Raw genomic sequence first — 24865 nt, 5'->3', positions numbered from 1 at the left:
GTCAAGTTTTCAGTCTTCCAATGCTGTAAAACATTTAAAGAGAACCTGGACACATGGACGAATGTATCTCTCTGGCATCCTTTCCAAGACTTCCCAAACAATAGAAATGTACACAAAGCAACACCATTACTATTCCTATAATGTACATCCCACTAAAATAAATACAAAATTGATCAAACAAACATAGCTGCAAGCAGCGATGGAGGGGCCAAGCAGTCCACAGCAGGACATGGCCTCCATAGCACTCGTGCAACAATTAAGTCACAACAACCTGTTGCACTCATGCAACACCAAGTTTGGTTGAAACATCTGTTTGCAGTACTGAGAGTTCAAAGTTATTTTTCTGGTATAGCACTGCAGGCCTCCTCTGCTCCTCATGGGAATGATGGAACCTAAGTTTGGTGACAATTGCGCTAATGGTTGCTGAGATAGGCTCTTGCGTCTCGTTTGGCGGCTTCGCCACCGCTTTTGATCGTCTCTACCGAACAAACGTTTTTGAAAATTGAAAATCCATCTGATTGCTTTTGTGAAACTGGGTCTAAAGATCGTCTTTGCCAAATTTGGTTAACATTGGACAAAAATTGGGGCGTGCAAAAGGTTTTTACACTTTTCAATGAAATCCAAAATAGCGGCCACGTCCATTCGAATTTTATGAAAAGTTATTAATAGTCAGGCTTGATATCTCACAAGACATCAACAGACAAAGAAATTACTTTATTAAGGTAAACACTTCAACAGTTATTAGCCAAAACACGTTTATGCTTCCGGCCACTCCCCCTTTTAGTCACATGACACAATCTTTGGAGGACATCCTCAGAATAAGGTTCCGAGGCGGCGTACCAAATTTAGTTTCAGTGCCTCAAACAACTGCTGAGATATGACTTCACTTCCTGTTTGGTGGCTATTTTCTGCTGATTTTGCTGCTGATTTTGGCTGTTACGGACAAACGGTTGTGGGGATTAAAATGCTCTACAATAACGTTTGTGCGGCTTGGTTTGAAGAGCATCCCAGCTAACACATTTACGTTACCCGTACGTTGTCGCAACGTCACACGATGACCAAACAACGTCTTTGGCGACGTTGCGGGACCGTGCATCTGTAGGACGCCAGAAGGTTGCCGCAACGTAATCTTGTGATGTTGGAAGTCCGTAACCGCAACCTCCTAGCAACGTAATTTTCTGACGTTGCCAGTCCGTAACCGCAACCTCCTAGCAACGTTATTTTCCGACGTTGCCAGTCCGTAACCGCAACCTCCTAGCAACGTTATTTTCCGACGTTGCCAGTCCGTAACCGCAACCTCCTAGCAACGTTATTTTCCGACGTTGCCAGTCCATAACCGCAACCTCCTAGCAATGTCATTTTAAGACGTTGCCACTCCGTAACTGCAACGTTAATTACTAACCTATATTTCTCAATTCTATTGCTTATATTTGGGCGGTTCATATGCACACCTCATTTGCCCCAAATGCTACTTGTTCTTGTATAATAGGCTACATAGCCAACTTAAGGAGGACTATGTTTGTGTGGTGTGTAGCCTAACTCAAGCTAATCATTAACAAGGCAGCATTTCCATGTAACACTCATTTTATTTCAAACAAAGTGCCAAACAGTGAATGAACATCTTCTGCCAGTCCCCGCTACAGGTCCTGTCTGTTGGCCCTGACAATGAAGCACAAAATAAGTTAGTGTCCTATCAACATAATTGCACGTATAAAAGGGGCTATACAAGTTATAAAAAAAATCACATCTAGAATAATATACATCATCAAAAAAATATTATGGGATTCTAGTTTTTGGTCACATAGCCATGTGAAAGGTTGGATTGGGAAGCTGCAATCATGATTCATTCACCTGGCTTGTTTTGAATGGGCTGCCGGGGCGTGTTTGAGTGTCTACGCTGTGAGGAGCTCCACAGCCTTCTCTCCCAGTCCCGTCTTCCACTTCATCACAGCATCTGCAATTAGAAGTCATTAACTTATTGTTAGCACCAATTTGAACGTTGAACGCTGCGTGTAAGCCATAGTTCACAGCATCTCAAAACACCTACCACTCTTTCGGAACTCCAGCACCTTAAGGCGCTCCTCAAGGTCTTGGAGTTAAGCCTGTGTTTGGGCCACCTGTTGGTCCATCACTGGCACCTCTTCAGTGTGTCTGCCCTGTCGTCGCCTGAATAGGAGAGCCTCTCGCTGGTTCTCCAATGTCTCCATCTTCAGGAGCATAACCTGTAATGTGTCTGTCAGTAAAGACAAGTAAAACAAGTTTACAAGAGTTAACATGGTTGGCATACACTGTGGTTCTTCTAGATTAGCTGTAACATTGATGTAAATAACACATGTTACCTTGAATGGTTGTATACAAAGCATTAGTAAGACAACATTTGTTGTTTCAACAAATATGTATCCCCCTACCAAGGTCAGAACAACTTAAGTATGACTTACAATGAGTTGGCAATGCTATTGAGAAGCTTTGAGTGTCTTATATTTGCACCTGCCTGGCTGCCAGCTGTTTTCCTGGACCCCCTATAGGTTCTCCTCCACCAGACCAGATTGGACACCTAGGGGTCTGGTGATACAAAAGTTTTAAGTCATGTTTTTGCTTCAAACCATAGCCTTTAGGGTTACCATGGTTCATACAATTATTGTTACTGTTATAAACGGTCATTCATTACTTTACCATAATTTCCCAGGGACACAGTGCTAGGCCGTGTGACGGTGGTAGGATAATCTGTACAGAAATGAAAGTGGAATGTAGTTTATGTACATAGTATTAGCATTTTGATATTGATAGAAAAGGAGTAGCATTGCACATGTGTGATCGTTCGAAAGCAGGGCCCCACAGCGTAGCGTCGCACATGTGTGATTCTGAACATTCCAACCGACTATTTTCCGATAGACAAACTATGTGACAAACGCTATAGTATGGCTTCAAAATTGACAATTAGTAGGCTAACAAGTAACACTAGCAGGTAGGAGCATTGCTACGAGTATTATGCTAGGTTGCTAGGTAACGGAAGCTAATTCAAGCTACCTAGCTGCCGTTTTGGAAAAAACTCACTCGTGGAAGCGTCGGAAATATTTAGAATGTAAAAATTGGAAGAATTAGTGACACGATACTTTTATAGACGCCATTGCTGTGCATATGGAAAGCCAAAAGGGTCATATGTACGCGTAATTTTAACGCGTATTTTTGATTGGACACCCGTTTAGGAAGCGCCTGTAGCTGTTTCATAAGCGGCTGCAGCCGTAAATGTGCCGGCGAAAGTTACACATGAATGTACGCGTTAGTTAAGGCTTGCAGGCCTTAAATAAACGCCTGTATATTTACACGTGCATTTGCAGGCGTTAAATAAACGCCTGTATATTTACACGTGCATTTGCAGGCGTCAAATAAACGTGTGTATATTTACACGTGAAATTGCAGGCGTTAAATAAACGTGTGTATAATTACACGTGAAATTGCAGGCGTTAAATAAACGCGTGTATATTTACACGTGCATTTGCAGGCGTTAAATAAACGCGTGTATATTTACACGTGCAATTGCAGGCGTTAAATAAACGCGTGTATATTTACACGTGCAATTGCAGGCGTTCAATAAACGCGTGCATATTTACACGTGCAAATGCAGGCGTTAAATAAACGCCTGAACGCCACATGCAAATCACTGCCCGCAATTTCCCTAGCTCCTCCTGTAGTTAGCTGGGCTTGTGTGATTGGATTCCTCCCTGTATTTTCAAGTACCATGGATCCTCCCCACTGTAGAAGCGGCCGATTCAAAACAAGTTTAACCCAGCACAGTCAGAAGGAAGAGAAGTTTGCAAGAAGGAACCTGTGTAAGCAGACTAAATGACTGCACTCAGCTTTTGCTGTCGAATAACCCTGGACACGAAGACCTTCAGTCCACGTTGACAAGGTAACGTTTTTTTTCCATTATTCCATTATCGTAATCTTCACCGGCTAGCTAGGCTAACAGGGGTTTAACTTGGTCACTGGCTGTGCGGATAGCTTTTGTATGTTTGTTTTTAGCAATGGATTGCTACTGTGATACTTCTTCCTTGCTAGCTAAGCTAGCCAGTAACTGACTAGTCTAGACTGTTGGATAAAGACTATTTGCGTTTCGTTTTTATCCGTGAAAGCTGCCATGTTGAGGCTGGACAGTCCATATCCAACTATCTGTCGGCTAGTTATGAATCTAGCAAAACGAGTTAGCCTTAACCCCCAACCATCTGCTATCCCCAGTACAGTAGGCTCCGGTGCTGCAAACTCTTTTGAGATTCGTCTTTTATTGTTGAAAGTCGATTAGTCAATCTAGTTTGTATTTTGAGGCAAACTCGCTGCTGAAGGCAAACAAGCTTAACCTTCAACCTGGCTGGCGTTAGCTTTTTCTTTTATCTTAAAACGAAACTTATCCTATTTCATTCAAGCCTGTGTTGTTACCGGACCACCACAGGGTACAATGCTACCACAACTTATAGCATCTAATAGTACTGGTATTTCTCCCTTTAGGCTATTGGTATTTCTCCCTTTAGGCTATTTTTAGTTGTTAGGCGATTTATTCGGGAGACTATTTGTTCACGTTCTTATTTCAGATACATATGGTCGATACATTATTACTGGTGTAGATACAACAACAAACAATCAAGCCTAACACCATTGTCTTCTTTCAGGATGGAAACAATGCAGCGAAGCCTAGAGTTGGGTACGCTCTTAAATGTTGCTTCAGCAGACAGCCTGATGGCTGAAGTATCCGAGTTCATTCAGGAGATTCGCACCCATGGCCGGCATGCACAACAAGGTGAGAACCATTTCAGTGGGGTTGGGTGCTCACAGCTTAGCTAGTCCTTTGAGTTGTTTCGCACATTGTTCTCTGGCAGTTGCCATTGTTAAGTATTTTTGTGTCCATTGGTGTTAAATTCCAGTGGTATTTAACAGTGCATGCCTGGAGCGTGTGCAAGTTACAGTCTCTTAAATGTTCTAAGCACATCATTGTATTATTGTTGTAGCCAGTTCCGGTTACCATGGTTACCAGGCTCCATTGACCTGGAGGGGAGCTAGAGGTGCTCCTCGTTATGCCACCACCCGAGAGCAGCTGAGGGGTCTGATGATAGATGGAAGATATTCTCCACGTGTTCCACTACACTCAAAACCACTTCTAAGGTCAGTTGTGCTTGGGGTTGAATGCTTTTAAATGCATGGTTTCCACAATTTTGGCATGAATGGATTGTCAAGAATCAATTACTCTAGTGATGCATTGTCACTCTTTGTGTCTTGTCAGATACTTTTCATTAACCTGAGGGCAGCTGCCTCCCATCAATGTCGCAGAGGCTGCACAGAAGGTACAGTGTTGCTGCTCTGAATTCTTGATGACACATCGGTGGAAACTACAGACTGAAGGTAGATGCTTGCTCACTCACTCATTTTCTTGGTATAACTTGGTTATTGAAACTGCAGGTTGTAACATCTCAAACGCTAACAGGTAGCTCACTTGTTTATCAACTAGAGCAAGAACTGACATGGATATGTGGATAAGAATAGTTTAATGATGTTGCTGCTACTTCGGTTATTGATACAGTAGTAGCACCTTGAAATATAGATGCTTAAAAGTCCAATGTTATGTTTGTTGTGATTTCAGATGGAGGATAGTCATCCATAGTGGCATTGATGGTTACAGCTACCTTGTGTTTCTCCACGCTTCCAGCAACAAGTGCAGCATTACTGAATGCTGAGGCCAGACAGTCCGTCCAGGCTTAGAACAGGATCTGGTAGAAGCTAGATTTCTGTGATTGCCACCTTTTGAATTGGAAAACCATGGACCAGAACAAGATAATCAATATTTTCCTGCAGTAGTGAATGTATGTTACTGCTCGACATTAAATTATACAACGAGAAGAAGAAGAAGTGAATGTAGCTTGTTTCATAACAAGATGGGTTGATGGAGTGATATGGAGGGGTGATTGTCATTGTTTGTTTACTAATTGTTAAACATAAACAATGTATATCTTGAATCTGCCCTGAGAGCTGTCCTTGTGTCTTGCCTCTCTAACATTACACATTTGTGGTTGAGGTTGAGTGACTGCAAAAGCCATAGCAAATAGAATATAACTTCACTTTTCCAGAACTTTACGGTGTCAGACACATACAAAATGTCGTATGCACACAGGCATGTGCAGTATTTACAGGTATAAGAAAGATATGCTGATCCACTGACATACGGTCAATGTTTTGAGTCATGTCCAATACAAAACAGTTCGTCCTAGCATGCCCATCCACATCAAAGGAAGCATCCTCATGCAGCCCATCCATCCACCATAGAAGTTCACCACCAGCAGCAGAAGAGAAGGAAGTGGTGGATCCCCCAAAGCCCCATCCATCACACAAATGAAGGATAACAGATTAGAGTTCAATTTATATTTCCTCAGATAACTTTGATATGTATGTATAATAGAGCATAGAATAAAATAATGAAATGAATCAGAATACGTACATTGCATAAGTATTTTGACCGGGGAGAAGACAGAACCCTGTGTGTGTTAGGAATTTAATTATCTGCAGTATGAATCAAGGATTTACTCATGTTTAGTAGTTGTATTCACAGCAGATGTGGTTACATTCTGTTAAAGGCACTATAGATATTCCACAAACACTAGCCTTTTAGTTTTTCCAGATGGGAATGTAGCAGAGCAACTGGCAGTGCAAATATAATTCTCATTGCGTATTCCTTGTCTGAAAGTCCAAAATCTTATTGGTCATTTGAGGACTCCAGGAAAGAAATGACCTCTTGCAGGATGTCCATTCCAAGGGCTGTTCTGAGGCCTCCGAGTGGATTGATTTGTGCGGCAAGTACTTGCATGAGAGCATTTCCCAAAGTAAACTGGTTTGGAGGTATGGTCACTCTCTCTGGCCAGTGAACAACAGGTGTCCCTGCCGCCCCGCCCTGAGTCGCCCTGCGCTGAGCCACCCCGCCCTGAGCCGCCCCGTCCATACCTCTGGGTACAGTGCTGTCTGCCCTTTCACCTCCTGTGGGTGTGGCAGCAAAGAGGTCCTGCATTGCAGTAGTAGGTAGCCTCTGTTGTGCAAGGCAGGTTCTAACGAAGATCTGCAGAGGGGACTGGTGCCTCTCAGTCCTCAAACCATGGTGGTTCCACTGGTTGCAGAAGTCTGCCATGTCTCTATTTATTCTAGGGAGATACACATAATGCAGAGCCCAGACATGCATTTCATTGTCGATGTCCACAATCCCCTCACTCTCAAGGAAATTGAACAGATGGTAGTAGACATTGGTCAAACCACGCCACAGGTCACCCCACAGTCTCTCAATCCTCTGATTGTGTGTGCTCCTTCCCCTCAAAGCACTACCTCTACCAGACCCTCGGAAAATGTTCATGAATAAACAGACAGCGTTGTTTTCTCCTCCGTGGTCTGTTCTGACCCTGGATGGAACACCATATCTGGTCACTGCATTCATGAAGCAGTCCATTACAGTACTGCTGCGATTGTTGCTGGAAGCACGGAGAAACACAACAAGGCGACTGTAGCCATCAATGCCACCGTGGATGACTATCCTCCACCTGAAAACAGAAAATACATAACATAGGACTTAAAAGCTGTCAATAAAAGCTGTGCTTGACAAAGTGCAGCTGCACTACCAATAACAGCAGAAACATCTTAAAACAATTATTATCCACATGTCCATGTCAGTTCTTGCTTTGGTTGATAAACAAGTGAGCTACCTGATAGTGTTTGAGATGTTACAACCAATAGTTTAAAGAACAAATACAGTCAGTGAGTAACCTTACCTTATCAGTTTGTGGTTTCCATCCAGGTGCCATAAAGAATTTGGACCAGCGACACGGTAGGACCTTCTGTGCAGCCTCTGCGACATGGCTCTGAGGGCAACCGCCCTCGGGTTAACGCGAACCATACTGTCCCTCACTCTGCGTCTCTGCACCCGGATTCCCTCTGCCCTCAGTTGTGCTCGGACGGACTCCGGTCCAACTCTGTCATTCCCAGCCACAAGGTCCTTAACCTTATCGTCCAGAGCAGTGTCTGACAAGTCTGAAAAACACCCTGCCTGTGAAAGATTCAAGCGTCTGACGAGACAGAAACAGTAACAATGCCCAGATGAGACAATGCATCACTATAGTACTTGATTTCTTGATTGTTGACAATCAACTCATGTCTTCAAACTGTGGAAATCATGCATTTAAAAGATTTGCTTTTCATAGCATTTAACCCCAAGCACAACTGACCGTAGGCGCCGTTTGACTGTGGAACGGGACACATGGAGGATCTCAGCCATCTGAGAGAGGCTGAAGGCACAGGACATGAGAAACCTCAGTTGCTCTCCGGTGATGTGATAATGAGGAGCCCCCATTGCTCCAGTCCAAGTCAATGGAGCCTGGTAACCAGAACTGGCTACAACAATAATACAATGATGTGCTTAGAACATTTAAGAGACTGTAACTTGCACATGCTCCAGGCATGCACTGTTAAACACCACTGGAATTTAACACCAATGGACACAAAAAATACTGAACAATGGCAACTGCAAGAGAACAATGTGCGAAACACCTCAAAGGACTAGCTGAGCTGTAAGCACCCAACCCCACTGAAAAGGCTCTCACCTTGTTGTGCATGCCGACCATAGGTGCGAATCTCCTCGATGAACTCGGATACTTTAGCTATCAGGCCGTCTGCTGAAGCAACATTCAAGAGCGTACCCCTTGCCCACTCTAGGCTTCGCTGCATTGTTTCCATCCTGAAATAAGACTGGTGTTAAAGTAGACAAGGCTAGATTTGTTGTTGTTGTATCCAAACCAGTAATAATTTATTGACCATGTGTATCTGAAATAAGAACGTGAACAAATAGTCTCCATAATAAATCGTCTAACAACTGAAAATAACCTAAAGGGAGAAATACCAATAGCCTAAAGGGAGAAATACCAGTAATATTAGAAGCTAAAAGTCTTCGTCGTAAAAACAAACATACAAAAGCTATCCGCACAGCCAGTGAGCAAGTTAAACCCCACGTTAGCCTAGCTAGCCGGTGAAGATTACATTCATGTCACAAATAATGATTTCGAAAAAAACTGTACCTTGTCAACGTGGACTGAAGGTCGTCGTGTCCAGCGTTATCGGATAACAAAAGCCGAGTGCAGTCATTTAGGGTCTGCTTGCAGTTTCGTAGGAAGTTCCTTCTTGCCATCTTAAACTTCTGACTCTGCTGGGCTAAACTTGTTTTGAATCGGCCGCTTCTACAGTGGGGAGGATCCATGGTACTTGAAAATACAGGGAGGAATCCAATCACACAAGCCCAGCTAACTACAGGAGGAGCTAGGGAAATTGCGGGCAGTGATTTGCATGTGGCGTTCAGGCGTTTATTTAACGCCTGCATTTGCACGTGTAAATATGCACGCGTTTATTGAACGCCTGCAATTGCACGTGTAAATATACACACGTTTATTTAACGCCTGCAATTGCACGTGTAAATATACACGCGTTTATTTAACGCCTGCAAATGCACGTGTAAATATACACACGTTTATTTAACGCCTGCAATTTCACGTGTAAATATACACACGTTTATTTATCGCCTGCAATTTCACGTGTAAATATACACACGTTTATTTGAGGCCTGCAAATGCACGTGTAAATATACAGGCGTTTATTTAACGCCTGCAAATGCACGTGTAAATATACAGGCGTTTATTTAAGGCCTGCAAGCCTTAACTAACGCGTACATTCATGTGTAACTTTCACATTTACGGCTGCAGCCGCTTATGAAACAGCTGCAGGCGCTTCCTAAACGGGTGTCCAATCAAAAATACGCGTTAAAATTACGCGTACATATGACCCTTTTGGCTTTCCATATGTGCATGCCATGACCGACTGATTAAAACATGATCAGCCACGCGCTAGCTCCACAGTCTTTGAAAATCCAGGGCTAAATAAACTATTTTCGGACAAGGTTTTTTCTAACAGTTCTGAACGTTTATTTTCACAGATTCTTTTGTGGGTGATTTGTGAGACGCTAAACATTGATGTATATATTTTCAGTATTTAAACATAACCTTCTGGAGGGTTTAGCTTTACCTCTACAGTACATTATACCAGCACTACTACTAGTAGCGAAATCCTAACGTAAACAATGTGAATCTGAAACAGATAACCATGCTAAATAGCCTAAATTTCAAACCTATACGTAATAGCATGCTCCATCCAATTTCAGAAAATATGTTTATATATTTAAAACTATTCCTGTAAAGAATCTCACCTTTGATGTAGCTAATTTTCCAGTTGAAATCCATGCGTTCAAGACGGTTGAATCCCTGCAAACTCTTTTGTGAAATCCCAGTTTCAGAGATGCGTTCAAATGGGCATGCGCAAAGTTGTTGCTCAGGAGCAGACTGAGGGGCAGGTTAGCTAGGAAGAATTGTAATATTCTGTGATGACTTGTCTTTGGAAATGAAACTTTGCTTACGTTTCGGTCACATTTAACAATTTTGTATTACGAAATTATTGCAGCTCAAATTTGCATTGTGTGTCATACAGCTTTAGTGTGCTGGACAAATAATGTTGTTGCTTAATATGTTAAACATCACACATTGATTGCTTTTGCACATGTAAAGAATGAAATACTTATATTCTTAGCCTTAGGCCTATATTAAAATATAAGAATTATATTCCAAATTCAGTCTTTTATTTAGTAAAGCTATGTTCCTGCATATGAGAAAATTGATGACCATGCTGGGGCTGAGCTGCACATGAATTACATACATTGTCTACATTTATACGTGCTGGGTGCAACATTTAATATTGTGTGATTGAAATTAATGTAGACTATGGCTACATTACAAAAGTGTCAGAACTGAGAGCAGTCCAATGTGATCTCTCCATGGATAAACCACTGCACTCGAGATCCGTTGTCCTGCGACCAAAGAGCGACTTAACGGCAACTTCACCCATGGTACCAAAATGACCAATGGACAACGTCACGGCAACGTTATCCACGGGACCAAAATTAACGTAACCAGCCAACCAAGGTACAACGTCGCGGCAACGTTGTCCACGGGACCAAAATTAACGTAACCAGCCAACCAAGGTACAACGTCGCGGCAACGTTGTCCACGGGACCAAAATTAACGCAACCAGCCAACCAAGGTACAACGTCGCGGCAACGTTGTCCACGGGACCAAAATTAACGTAACCAGCCGACGAAGGTACAATGTTGCGGCAACGTTGTCCATGGGACCAGAAAAAAACGTAACCAGCCGACCAAGGTACAACGTTGCGGCAACTTTGCCAGAAGGGCTAAAAATAACGTAACCAGCCGACCAAGGTACGACATTGTGGCAACGTTGCCCACAGGTCTAAAAATAACGTAACCAGCCGACCAAGGTACGACGTTGCAGCACGTTGCCCACAAAACGTTGCCCCAAAATCTAAATAACCGGAAATTGACCCCATAGGGTGTGTTGAACTCGTCTTGATCCAGGGAATCCAATGGTACCTCATTTTTGAAAATGGGTCATACGGTTCAAAAGTTGCAAGTCCAACTTTGACCCATTGGTGTCGCTAGAGTGGTCTAATGGGAGACATGAAACTTGGTGTAAGTACAGAAGTGACCGTCCTTAATGAGTGTGCCAAATTTCACAAAAAGTTATCATATGGTTCTAGGGGCTGCCATTGACTTCAATGGTACAAGAATACAACTATTTTTGGCTGCAAGCAGCAATGGCGGATTCCTCCAAAACATTGCAAACCATTGAAAAATGTATATTCTTCACAAATTGTCACTCTATATAAAAATCCATGCCACAGAATTACCAAGGGGATACCAAATCTGACCAAATCCAACTATAGCTGCAAGCAGCAATGAGGTGGCCAAGCAGTCAAATGACCCAGAAAACATTTTAGACATCCTCAGAAGAGGGTAATGAGTCCACTCAGCAAGTTTGGTGTGAATCAAGCAAAGATTTGCTGAGATACAACCCAACTTCCTGTTTGCTGGCTTAAAGGCACATTTTGATTGCCTGTACCGGAAAAACGGTTTCGAAAATCAAAAAACCATGTGATAGTTTTTATGAGGCTTGGTCTGAAGATAATCTCTGCCAAATTTGGAGAAGATTGGACAACATGTGTAGGAGGAGTAGAGATTTTTTTTTTCTTCAAATAATTAAAAATGGCGGCCGCATCTATTCGGCTATTATCACAAATTATTGTGAGTCACACACGGGATGTCCAAAGATATCATGAGACAAGAAATCACTTAATAAAGGCAAACAAATCAATAGTTATTGGCCAAAACACACTTTTGGGCAAGGGAGAGGAGTGAGACAAGGGCAAGGGAGAGTAAGACAAGTACCAGGACAAGGGAGAGGAGTGGGACAAGGGAGACAGAGACAAATACCAGGACAAGGGAGAGGAAAACAAGTACCAGGACAAGGGAGAGGAAGACAAGTACCAAGACAAGGTAGAAGAGTGGGACAAGGGAGAGGAGTTAGAATGTGTGGTGGCGCTCGGAGAAGGGCCAGAGCTAGGGTAATACTGTAAATGGAAGCTATATTGCATATTTCTTGCAGTAATGTCCTGTTGCAAATGAAGCCTTTACTGCAACAATGATCTTAGTCTTCTTTTTTTCAATACAGTGAACGTACATTCTATAAAGCTACTCTGAGATGGGTCATTCATTTTTTGTTCTGAATTTTTGCAGCAAATGAAACAAAATGCATGCATTTACAAAACCCAACAAAACAAAAATGTATAGGCTTCAAAAGAAACTGCATTGCAAACACAATCTATAATCAATATACTGTGAGACCTGACACATACCTGCCTAAATGAATTTTTAATAATCCACCCCAATACTCCTTCGATCAATTAATCCATCAACACCTTATGACCCGCGACACTAGTTCTAGTATGGCACTCAGGCAGCAGGTCGCGTCATCAGCAGTATACTTATTATTGTGTTACAGTAATATAATTATTGTGTCACCCCGCAAGTAAAGAGTGCGAAACCATCCCTTCGTAAGGGGAGAAGCGAATACACCGAATATTTCACTTTATCTGTATTTATTCAACAGCATGTGGTATGTTAACTTATAACATCATGTACTACTATAGCAAAAACAGAAATCCAAACATTAGATGAAGTAGTGCAATGCCCGTGCCCTTGATGCAGTTGGTGATAAAGATGTGGGTTAGTAAACCAACAAACACACACAGAGATTCCTGGAATTATAGATAGTACAATGCCCATCATAACTCGGTAAAGCAGTGCTATTTTCACAAAAACACCTCAATATACTGCAATATGGTCCTAAGGAGCGTTTTTTTTGTTGCCTACATATCATTGACAATAGTGTCAGTGTAAACTGTACTGATATCAACGACCAAATTGAGGTGGACTCTGTTGATGCAGTTATGTAGAATCAGTCGAATATTTCATAAACCGTGCAATGGTAAATTAGCTGCCTGCCAGGCTGGTTTAGCAAAAAGAATAAGGCTTTATTTATTTTGCCTTTTTGTGCCCCACTCTACCAAATATGTTTTGTTTTTGTTGGCCAGTCATTCAATTGACTGGCAGTAAGCTTTAGCTGTAATATCAACCAATCAGCATGTAGCTGGTCTCTCGGCAGACATGTGAAAGGTTCAACCATCGACAGGGTGGAAGAAGCCTCATGCAAAATAGCATTTTTATTAATGGGAAAATACAACCAGGGGGTTGGAAAAAGTTGTTAATCATTGTTATTATATATTTTTTTATTACTACCATTATAACTTTTTATTAAATGTTGGGTGAGGTCATCTCACATGTCACATCTCTGTGGGCCCCCCGACCATGTTGTACGTCTCTGGTTGAAGCCTACTGTGTGTTTTAGATGTTTGTGTGTGTCTTGAAAGATGTTTGACCATAAACAACCTTGTGATTTAATTAGTTCATGTAGGTCTAATCAACGCAACACCATGCTTCAAAAGAGTATGAATAGTGATGAACTTAGTGACATCACAATAGTGATTAACTTACAGAATACCCACCTGGTGCAACAGCTTCTCATCTGCTGTGTAGAGTGATTGACAGTTAATGTGGTTAGGGAAAGAGTAAAAAATCTTAGACTTCACATTCAGGGTTTGTAAGTGCTGCGGGCAAACTCAGCGGAACACAGTGCTGTCTCTTTACCTATATCTCTATCATCTTCCCTCACTCCCTCATTCTCTCTGTCCCTCCTCTTACCTCAGCCTCTACCCCTTCCTCACAGCTCCTTTAACTTATTTTTCTCTGTTCCATTTTCTTCTCTGTGCTGTCTGTCCATTTCTCATGACATTATGTTCTTTTTTGTCAGCTGCTCTGTCTCTTCTCACTTGAACTAATAACTTAAACTATTTGAGCTCCTTGAAATGTTTTGTTAAAGTTGCACTGCTCCTCTCTATTTCCTTTTCAATGTTTTTCATCCATTAAAATAACAGAAATCAGTACATATCAATCGCTTGATACCTGTTACCTGGCCATTGAGAAAGCACTTGGGGGCATGACAGCAGTGACAGCATTTGAAAAGGAACCTATGGGTGGTTTAAGTGGATGTACTTATGTCTTACTTGCATCCTTCAGCCTTCTTTTTAATACTGGAGTGCCGATGCAACGCACTCAGATGTGCCTGAAGAACACAAGTTATATCCACGAAAACTGTTAGATCACATCTGGTTGATAAAGATAAGGGACCATGTCTGTGTGTCTGACCAGGCAGGGCTCTGACCAGGGGCATGGTGTGGAAGATACCTCAGTTTTGCAGTGATGTCTATTCATCCTGTCAGACAGGAAAGAAAGTGTGATCTCTGGCCCAGACTTCTTCTAGTTGTACTCTCACGTCCTGGCTCCTTTGTGACGAGGGACTTGGAGAACACTAGTATCACACTGACTGTTTAAGCCTCCCACAGGTAATCTTTAATGCAGCTACTGTTCTCAGCTCTTTCAAGATATATTGGGTATACTGTTTGCTGAACTGTTTGCTCTCAAAGCCCTGAGATCCCTTGGATTCTCAGGACCTCATTCTGTCAGCTCATTGGCCGTCATGCCCTTCTGGTGGTGTGTTTGTTGTAGGGACAAACGCAACCTCAATCGTGGTCAGAAGTCACCCCCAAATGACGCTTTTTACTCCTCACACACACAAACACGCACACTTTCTCTCTCTCTTTTAGCTTATTTTTTACACGATTCAAACCATAATATCCCACCTCCTCCCTTCAAAGCCACTCCCACAAAACTACAGTAATGAGGATTGAGTGGAGGAGAAGCATGCACGCAAGTAGGAAGGTATGATTGGTCTATATTGGTTTATTACAGTATTGCGACGCCCACAGACGTTGGAATGATTTCATATTACCATCAAAGTTTTAGATATATTGGTTGCTATCAAGACGTGTTACTTTCGGCAAATATGACAAAAAGTGCTTCTCAACAACATTGCCTACCCTGCCTTTAAGAACACACAAGCACACACACAAACGCATGCATTTGCATGCACAAATACACACGTGCCCGCACACACACACATCAACAAACAAATGTGGCCACCAGCCCCAGAGGCTCTGTGAGCGGAACACAGGCAGAGGGACACAGCTGGAGGTTCAGAGGAACAGGGTGGGGGAGTAGGGGAGGGAAGGAGGGAACAATCCAAAAATTATGATTGTGGGAAGGTGGGTTAGAGCTGAGGTGAAGGAGAGAGCCACAAGGAGGGAGAGGACGAAAGTGTTGTCTGACTGCCTGCCTGGTGTAGTGAGGCAGAAAATTCAGTGAATTATCCTCCATCATTTGCCAAAAGTTCTCCTAGCCTTTCGATTGCTGGTTGCTCATCTGACACAGATGATGTCTTGATTGTTACCCTACTGCTCTGGCCTTGGACAGCTGCCATTTTTTTTTACTAATGGAAGTGATCTGAATATGTGGTTCTGCCCACTCTAGCCAGCCAACTGTACTGGGGTACAGGCCAATAATCTCAGAGGCCTCCCTGTCTTGTTCTCGGGTAGCAAGATGATCTGCAATAACTTTAATGAAGGCAGATGCTTCTTATAGTCTGCCAGAGTATTCCTGCTTGTTATGTGCCATCTCCCTCCCTCACTCCACATGTACCCACAATCCCACCTGCCACAAATCAGCCTCATCCATCTAGAATGACCCGGCACCTCCACATCCAAGGTCCTTCCCATCCTCTTTGATTTCTGGCACTTTTTGGGAATAACTGGAAAAGAGCCTACCACTACGTTGTCTGTCAATGTCTGGGTGCCTCTTCACCCTCACTTCCATCCTCAATCATCTAGGACACGTGTCAAACTCCGGTCCTCGAGGGCCGGAGTTTGGGTTGTTATGTTACAAATGGGTTGTTATAACGACCATTCATTAAAATCAGGTGAGCTGGATAAGGGAAACATCTAAAACATGCAGGACAGCGGCCCTCGAGGACCGGAGTTTGACACCTAGGAGTGATCTAGGAGTTCCCTCTCCGTCCTCCTAGGTCCTCCTAAATGCCTGGAATTCTTTGGCATCACCATGGAGACTGTTTATTCAAGCATTGGTTCCCACCAACTAAAGTTTGTTCTTCTTAAACTTCCTCCTCCTTGCTTTCTTTGCTTAACAGGTTTGTCTTTTCTACCAGCCTCACCATTTATTCCACCGATCAGTTGCCATCAGAGCTTTGTTACCAGCCGTATCTCTCCCAAAATGTCATAAAAAAAAAAAAAAATGTATGTATGTATGTATTTTCTGCACTTGTGAACTGGTCATTATTCTCTGGTGGTAACCCCTTTCAGCAGTACATGGTAGGTTACCCATGTGAAAGGCCAGTGACATGAATCCTTCCTAAGACACGAACTGTACATGATGAGGACAGTTATCGTTTGTGGGTGTGTGCAAGTGCGACTGTGTGTGTGTACCCGATTATACTGTGTGTGAAGATAATCTTCTTCAATCTCTTATAAAACAGATGCTTCCAGGTCTGTTAGTACACTGTGGAAGAAACCACCATATGAAGCATAGCGCAAGATCCGTCAGGCAAGACCGCTCCTCGCACTCGGGCATCTTCGACAATGTTTCACTACTAATTCCCCCCACTACTAACGCTTTTCCTTTCCTCTTTCCTATGTTGGGCTGTCAGATGGTTTGGTTCGATCATCGGTCTCGTCTATCAATTAACGCTGTCGAAGAATCACATGATCGTGCCTTTAAATAAGATTCTGTCCCCGTGTAGTTTCTCCAGGCTATCAAGTGCGCGACCCTCCACCTCCCCGTTGCCTCTCGGTTCCTGTCTCTATCTTTGACTCGTTGGTCGTCGGCTGCCGCCACCCCACCAGTGTCTGGACTTTGTGGGGGATTCTTCTCGGATGTCGGGCAGGCGCCCTCTGATCTATGATTCCCCACGGGGTTTAAGCTCCAACATTGTAGCACTATTACCATTCCATAATAAACATCACTCTAATCATACCTGGTGTCTCCTGATTAAAATGGGGATGAGTGAAGGTTAAATACACAGAGGACTGCAGAGAGAGAGAGCGATAGATAAATAAAAAGAAAGAGAGACAGCGATTAAAAATGGGAAGGAATTATATTGAGATTAATTCTGTCAGATTAGTATTTTTTATCGTTATGTTATTATTAGTGCTGTCAGTTTAACGGGTTATTAACTGCGCAAACCCAAATTAACGGCGTCAATGTTTTTATTGCGCGATTGACGCTCTTTTTGGCCTAGCAAACTTAGTAGTTTTTTTTCACATGCTGTTGCAAAAAAAAAACCGACAACACCACACCGGATCTAGCGAGACCGGAAACAAAACAACAGGCACGCCACACACACTTGTTTGGCTTGCGAGCCGGCTAAAGAGTAGTAGCAGTAGTGGCGAGTGCGAGACTCCAAAAATGGATGCCAATAAGATTCCATTGACAAGACCAAAGTGATCTGTGTGTTTTGTCGTTTTAAACCGAGCTATCATCGCAGCACGTCCAGTCTGAAATACCACTTGATGGCCAAGCACACAGATGATGCGAATTCTCTGCCCCTTCGTCAAAGCCAGGCGATTGCAATGTTGTTTTCAATAAAAAGAATATTCGCACAAAGCAATCCGAACCACTTTTCCAAAAAGAACAAAAATAAAAAAAGAAATCAAGGGACAAAAAGAAATCAAGGGACATTTAGAATAGATAAAATGTGCGATTAATTGTGATTAATCGCGAGTTAACTATTACATTAATGCGATTAATCGCAATTAAATATTTTAATCGTTTGACAGCACTAGTTATTATGTAATAACTTGATGAGGAAAAGATGAGAGCTAAGAATTACAGTCAAAGAGGAACAGAGTTGTGGGAGCAGAAACACCATCTATGTCTTGCACAGAAACACCATCCCTGCACTTTACAGAAACGCCACCCCTGCAATGTACAGAACCACATCCATGCACTGTACAGAAATACCAGTTATGTATTGTGCTGAAACACCAGCCATGTACAGGTCCACTGTTCTTCTTCATGAATATACAGTATAAGTAGATTAGTCTGGTCCAAGCTGGCACAGCAAGAAGGTCCTGGGTTTGCTTCCTGCATGGGGCACTGGTGGGCACTCAGGTGGGCTATTTACCGGGCCTTTTCTATGTGTAGTTTGCATATTTTCTCTGTTCTCATATGGGTTTTGTTATGGGTTTGCAATAGAACCCAAATATAAAAACAAACAGAACGGATGGTTTTCCTGCCCAGGTGCCCGGTCAGGACATGGGTGAGCGCTTGGACTTGGCCCCCGAGCGCTGCTGATGTGGCTGCCTACTGCTCTTGGCTGCCCTGGGAGGAAGGGCAGCAGGATAGGAAAAGGGCAGAAACAAATTTTTCTGGTGAATGCTCTGGCATGCGTTCGTGTGTTCCACCACTCCTTGCCCATATGTGTGTGTATCACTATTGTGAAATTAATAAAGGGTTCCTTCTTATACTGGCAGTATCTGTGATTATTTTACAATATGAAGTTCATAAATATCAACAGTGAAGGTTAAAAGTAGAAACTTTGACTGAGTGTACATACACATTGTTTATTTAAAGATGTGTTTTTGTGTGGTGTGATAGAAGCAGTTCTGTGAGAGTTTTGGGTTGGTATTCTCAGCCACAGGTGGTGCCCAGTAGGACTCCCACCACAACCCTGCATGATGCCAGTCCTGGAGAGAAATAGAGAGTGACAGAGAGAAAAAAATAAGAAAGTAGGAGGAGAAAGAGTTATGGTGGGGAAAGAAGAAAGTCTTTCATGAGAAAGAGAGAAAAGGGGGCTGGAGGAAAAGAAGAAGGATGGCCAGTTGCTAGTGGGCACTCCGTTGGAAGTCCTCCACGCCAAGGCCAACATCAACATATGGTCCCCCTCCTCCTTCTTTTCCTCTGTGAAGACTAATCTCTCACGCCTCTCCTTCTACCAGCTTGTGTGAATGTCTTGGCCACTCCTCATGTTTGCGCCTGCTGTTTCTGGGTCTAAGTTCTAGCTAGGTAGGCAGGCATGAGCCAGCTACTTTCTCCTCTGCTCTCGCTTTCATTCTCTGGTTAAGTCTCTTCTACTCTTTCCAGGCTGCATTAGCTATAACTTTGCCAAGGCTGCTGCCACTGCTTTCTGTTTTTTCTTTTCTGCTTGCCACTCTCTCTTCTCAGCTAGGCAGCTGTACAAGAGCTATATTACTACTGCTGCTATAATAATTAAAGTAACTGGTTCAGCCAATTACCAGGATGTAATCGTCCTATTATCAGGCTAGGTCTGAACCACAAGAGCAGAATGCAGGTGAGATGTTTGAGTTTATTAATCCTGAGTTTTCCGCGGAACAGAGCAGGCAATTTAGTCAACAAAGGGTAATCCACACAGGAAACAAAAAAGGAAAGTTTGTATCTGGCTACTGTGAGCTTCACAGAGCAGAGAAGTCAGTATATCTTCCATGATATAATCCAGGTATATCCCAAAATCCAACAAAAGAAACCATAATCCACAGCAGCGGCGTTGTCACCTCCTTCAGTTCAGTGCTAGCTCGAAACCGAGGGGATACAAAGTTGCAACATTTACGTCGGAGAGCGGAGAGATCATTGAACACATGTACTAACGATAGGGCTGCACGATTATGGCCAAAATGATAATCATGATTATTTTGATCAATATTGAGATCACGATTAATTATCACGATTATTTGTTGATTTTAACCTAATCAAATTAGATTGTCACAATGTATTGTACCTGCAGAATGGATGTAAATAAAACTCAAAATATACAATCAATAAAAAAACAAACGATCTCCGTCCACACTAGCGTTTTCATATAATTTTCCAAATGTTTGCCGTCCACACTAACACGGTACATGACAATCGTTGTCATGGTTACGCCATTCCTGACCTTCCCTCCCTCCCGTCACTGTGCCCTGTTTACATACTCCTTTGGCAATACTATTTGGTGTTTTAAAATAGTCCCATCAGCTAGCTGTTCAGCCAGGTCTCACCCAGAATTGCCGCTCTATGTTTGGTTTAAACCGTCTCCTCTGCCTTGTCCCCCTATCGTTCAGGCACACCGAGCAGGCTACAAAAATCCCCTTCTGCGTAGGAGTAACGCATAGGCTATCTATTAAATGATAGGCTAATACTTGTACCTGAAGTAGCCTACACTAACTAAACTGATAAATAAATTATAGAGATGGAGCAGCATATTTCTTTCACCTTCCATGTTCATCTTGACATTAGCTAAAGCTACCCCCAATGCCATAGCAACTGAACGTCATAGTATCTGAAAAGCTCCGTGGACCCCGTCCACACTAGCCTATTACGCAAACCCGGCGTTTTCAAATGTCTCCGGCTAGGAGAGCGTATTCGAAAAGCTCTGTTTTCAGTGTCATATTACGCCGTATTAGTGCGAACAGGAGGTACAAACGCAGACATATGTAGGCCTATGCGTTTTTAAATTTACGCAACTCCATGCAGCGCCGTAGCCGGCTGCAGCCTACAGATTGGAGAAAGAGTTTATCATAGCCCAATACATAAAATGACAAATGTTCCGACTTTACAGAACCGTTTATAACTCCTCCCCGACTGCAAGCGGCAACTCTCGCTGGTCGTTGCATGCAGCCGCAGCCAATGTCGAATGTACCTATTGGTTTAAGGAGCGCTAGAGATTGGCTTTGCAAAAAATAACTTTGATACGGAGCGTTCTATTAACGTAATGACGCATTTAAAATATCGCTCGAGCACGTGAATTTGATCGTGGGAAGCCGAAATCATGATCGTGATTAAAATTCGATTAATCGTGCAGCCCTAACTAACGAGAATCCATGACGGAGTAAATGAGGAGGGCCTTCCTGTGCTTAAATAGGAAGTCAGTGAAAGGTGAAAGGAGTGTCTTAAGCTATGCATCGCCCTCTAGAGGAGTGGCAGACATGCACAGACGTGACACCTATCACAACCATCTAATGGAGATTCCCGAGGGTGAGACTACAGGGAGATTGCTTTCAATACTAGGGTGGGCTGGCCTGCTTGCTTGCCAGACAGACAGGAAAACAGCCAGACAACAGTTCCCACCCCCCCAGCCAGCCAGCCCGCTCAGCTACACAGCTAACTAGACAGTCTGCCAGCCAGCCAGCCAGCTAGCCAACCAAACAGTTGGCAAGGCAGCCAACCGGTCTGTCTTACCACCTAATTCTATTTATGCCACAGAACAAGTAAGGTGATTAGCAAGCCTGTCTGACAGTTAGTGTCTGTCTTTGTATCGTTTTCTGTCAATGTCTCTGTCTCTCTCTCTGTTCTTTCTCAGCCTCTTTTTTCAATGTCCTCCCCTCTTAGAAAAATATATACTCAGGAATCAATTGAACTGGAATCGCATTAAATGTAGTGAATCAACAACAACTCTTTCTACTGTATGGTTTTGTCGTGTAGTATAGCATATTTTATTGTATGGCTTTGCTCAATTGTGTCTGTCTGTGAGTTAGTGATAATGGAGTGTAGAGAGGAAAGCACATTATGGCCTCCCTCCACCACACACACACACAAATCTCCACACCTTCCTTCCTCCCTGTACCTCATTTGTGGGTTTTTTCAGTTATTTATCTGTTACGTCACTGGATAAATATTTGCTTTTTTCTCGTCTGGATTTGATCTTTGACCTCTTCTACCTCCCCTTACATAAATGTGGTGGAGGATCAGTTGTGTTTATGCAGTGACCTTTGGCCCTGAATAAGTTAACATGGTGACTGAAGTCAGAGACTAACTTTTTCCATATATTTCTCCTCTTCCTCTCTCCCACTCTTTTTTCTTTCTTCTCTCAATTTATCCTTTCTAATTCTCCTATTCCTTTCTCACACTTTTTCCTTTCAGGCTCATTGTCCCTCAGTGTGATCCTGGTCTCCATGGGACTGACGGTGTGTACTGTCTGGCTCGTTGCTCTGTGTGGTGTCTGCACCTGGTGTCAACGCAAATTGGTAAGTAACTATGATGCCATATCCTGTTTCCTGCTTTGGTACTGATCTGTATTGTCCTTCACTGTTTAGAAGTGGATGCCTTAGTTTTATGTCCTTTTGATGGAAGAAGAAGATACCTAGAAGATACAGGTTTTTTTTTTACATTATGAATTACTTGTGTGTACTACAACTAAAAAAGTAGATCTATCAGAAGTAATAATATTGTAAGTCAGAAGTCATGGCCTCTTGTGCTGCATCATACATACAGACATACACACTCACGTTAAGTACGCAGACACTACTTTTTTTAGTCTCACACACACCAATTCCAAACTTGCCTGTTAACAGAAGTGCCTGCATGACCTGCTACCGAGGTGCGCACCCCCCCCCCCCCCCCGCCCCCCAAGACCTGATGCCATTAGTGTAGACAAGTTGGACATCCAGGTAATTATCAGTGATTAATAATTAGCTATGCACTTGCTGTCCCTCCCTTTTGTCTGTAACTGGAGAATAGAAACAGCTCATTGACCAGACACTCGGGTGACAAAATAGTCTCTTTGATTAAACTGTCCTTAATGTGAGTTTCGCTCACCCTTCTGCATAATGAAGTATGTCATATTTTATAAGGTAAAGAATAATTTCCACTAATCCTTTTAGCCTCTCGTTAAACCACCTCATTGTCTGGCCAGAATGAATGGATAGCATCACACATGGACAGAGGAGCTTGAACATTCCTCTTTGGTTCTTTACCCTCCTGTTATCCTTGGGGTCAATTTGACCCCATTCAACGTTTGACACCACAGAATACATGTTTAACATACTTAATTTTGCTTCTTATGTAATTACTTTTCCTAATTTAAAGTGGACTACAAGGTAAACACAAACTTAACATGATTACATGTTTTTAAGTGTCCTCTACCCATTTTGTAACATCAATGTTCTTTGGGGTCATGTTGACCCCAGGCTGTTCTAGCTGTATGAAACATACAAGAAATATCTAAATGTACATACATTTGTTTTGAATGTTATAGGGGTCACAATAACAATACATTTTATAATGTTTACAACGTGTCCTTCTGCTTTAGGGTCCTAAATTAACACTATAGTACTTTATAATATTGTGAGAACCACTGATTATTTCCATAACATTGGAGGGTGGGAAAACATAATTCACCCAACATAGGGGAGGAACAAACAAATAAAAGCTTCCAGAGCAGCCTTATAAACTTCATCTTTATGCTATGTGTGCTCTCTCAATTGAAAATGAGCTGAAAGAAAAGTCTGCTGACAATTATGTTTTGTCACAGGTCTTTGACAGTGAAAGTGACATAGAGCAGACATAAAGCAGAATAGACGATAATGTTGAGGACCCTGATTATGAGGCATCCTCTGATGAGAATAATACTCTTAGTATCAACCGTCCTGTTATGGCTCAACCACCAGCATACACATACCTTCCAAAAATGTAAAGATATTATGGTTCCCCTCCCCACTTGAATGATAGGGTAGACTTAGTGCTCCTAATGTCATCAGAGGCACCAGACACACTGTCAACCAAGTCCAAACAACTCCATCAATTGTAATGTAATGTGTAATGTATTCAATTGAAAATTATTTATTTGAGATTATAAACAAAGAGGGGAGGCACGTGTATGGGTACAGTTGGAAAGCCGATATAAAGCCAACAAAACTGAAAACATTTATTTCAAATTTTATGTAATTCATTTGGATTTTTGAGTGATTTGCATATTTTCCATAGGTTGTTTTGATGTATTAAGGGGGGTGGGTGGGGGTTATTTTTATTTAAAGGGATATTTAAGTGTGTCAACAAACAAACAAAAGTACCTGACACAAAAAAAACGGGGTACAAATCTGATTCTGGGGGTTAAAGTAGCTGGGGTCAAATTAACGCCAAGGACGAAAGATGTTAGTAAATTTGAGGATAACAGGAGGATTGAGGACATACTCTCTACAGTAAAACACTGTCCCTGAGAATAGAGCAAAAACATTTTGAATGTAACACGGCATTTACGCTTACTGTGCACAACTCTTGGTGGTTAAATATTTATTGGTTACACATTCATGCATGTTACACTCATTACAAAACATGGCTTGTGCTGTTGAATGAATATGGCTTGTGATGTGTGTTCTATTACATTGTGTAAACATTGTGTGCGTTTGTGTTTTTGTGCGTGTTTGTATCTACTGTATGTGTGTGTATGTGTGTCTATCTTTATGTAGATCTGTGTGTCCTTGTGTGGCCTGGCCTGGTGTGCCACCTTGTCGACAGCTTCCAGCTCATGCTAATGATTCATATGGTAATGAGCACATCACTCGGAGCTGTTGGCTGCTGCCTGAGCTACACTGACTCTTCCCATGCCTTTAATCTGCTCTGGAAATACTGTCTCCTGCATCCCACTCTCTCCAT

At 42.5% G+C, this 24865-nt stretch overlaps 2 protein-coding genes and 2 long non-coding RNA genes across 7 annotated transcripts in view; 2 read left to right on the top strand and 2 right to left on the bottom strand.

Annotated features, from left to right (window-relative positions):
- syt7b (synaptotagmin VIIb) overlaps positions 1-24865 on the top strand; it is a 136866-nt gene that overhangs the window by 24062 nt on the left and 87939 nt on the right. Inside the window, exon 2 of the mRNA XM_084682257.1 lies at positions 22355-22458. Coding sequence (XP_084538383.1) covers positions 22355-22458 — 104 coding nt within the window. The remainder of the gene's footprint in view (positions 1-22354; positions 22459-24865) is intronic.
- On the bottom strand, positions 1578-3410 carry LOC146247344 (uncharacterized). Of its 3 annotated transcripts, none has more exons than XR_014732292.1 (5): positions 2674-3410; positions 2439-2562; positions 2048-2233; positions 1852-1954; positions 1578-1659 (listed from the first exon to the last, which is right to left on the bottom strand). It is a non-coding gene; the product is annotated as an uncharacterized LOC146247344 (long non-coding RNA). The 3 variants fall into 3 exon arrangements; XR_014732293.1 differs by having other exon boundaries at positions 2488-2562; XR_014732294.1 differs by having other exon boundaries at positions 2492-2562.
- LOC146247343 (uncharacterized) lies at positions 3586-6002 on the top strand. The gene is made up of 5 exons (XR_014732261.1): positions 3586-3910; positions 4665-4792; positions 5001-5154; positions 5273-5391; positions 5630-6002. It is a non-coding gene; the product is annotated as an uncharacterized LOC146247343 (long non-coding RNA).
- On the bottom strand, positions 6112-10540 carry LOC146247342 (uncharacterized). Of its 2 annotated transcripts, XM_084682385.1 has the most exons (6): positions 10271-10540; positions 9093-9275; positions 8622-8755; positions 8247-8412; positions 7794-8087; positions 6112-7565 (listed from the first exon to the last, which is right to left on the bottom strand). In XM_084682385.1, exons 2-6 carry the CDS (start codon positions 9269-9271, stop codon positions 6737-6739), a joined length of 1602 nt encoding a protein of 533 aa, XP_084538511.1. In that variant the 5' UTR covers positions 9272-9275; positions 10271-10540; the 3' UTR covers positions 6112-6736. The 2 variants fall into 2 exon arrangements, with proteins under 2 accessions (XP_084538511.1, XP_084538510.1); XM_084682384.1 differs by lacking the exon at positions 10271-10540 and having other exon boundaries at positions 9093-9454.

Source organism: Hypomesus nipponensis, chromosome 19 (assembly GCF_054491055.1).
Source record: "Hypomesus nipponensis isolate SF chromosome 19, ASM5449105v1, whole genome shotgun sequence".
NCBI classification, from domain to species: Eukaryota; Metazoa; Chordata; class Actinopteri; order Osmeriformes; family Osmeridae; genus Hypomesus; species Hypomesus nipponensis.
This window is presented reverse-complemented; position numbering and strand designations above follow the sequence as displayed.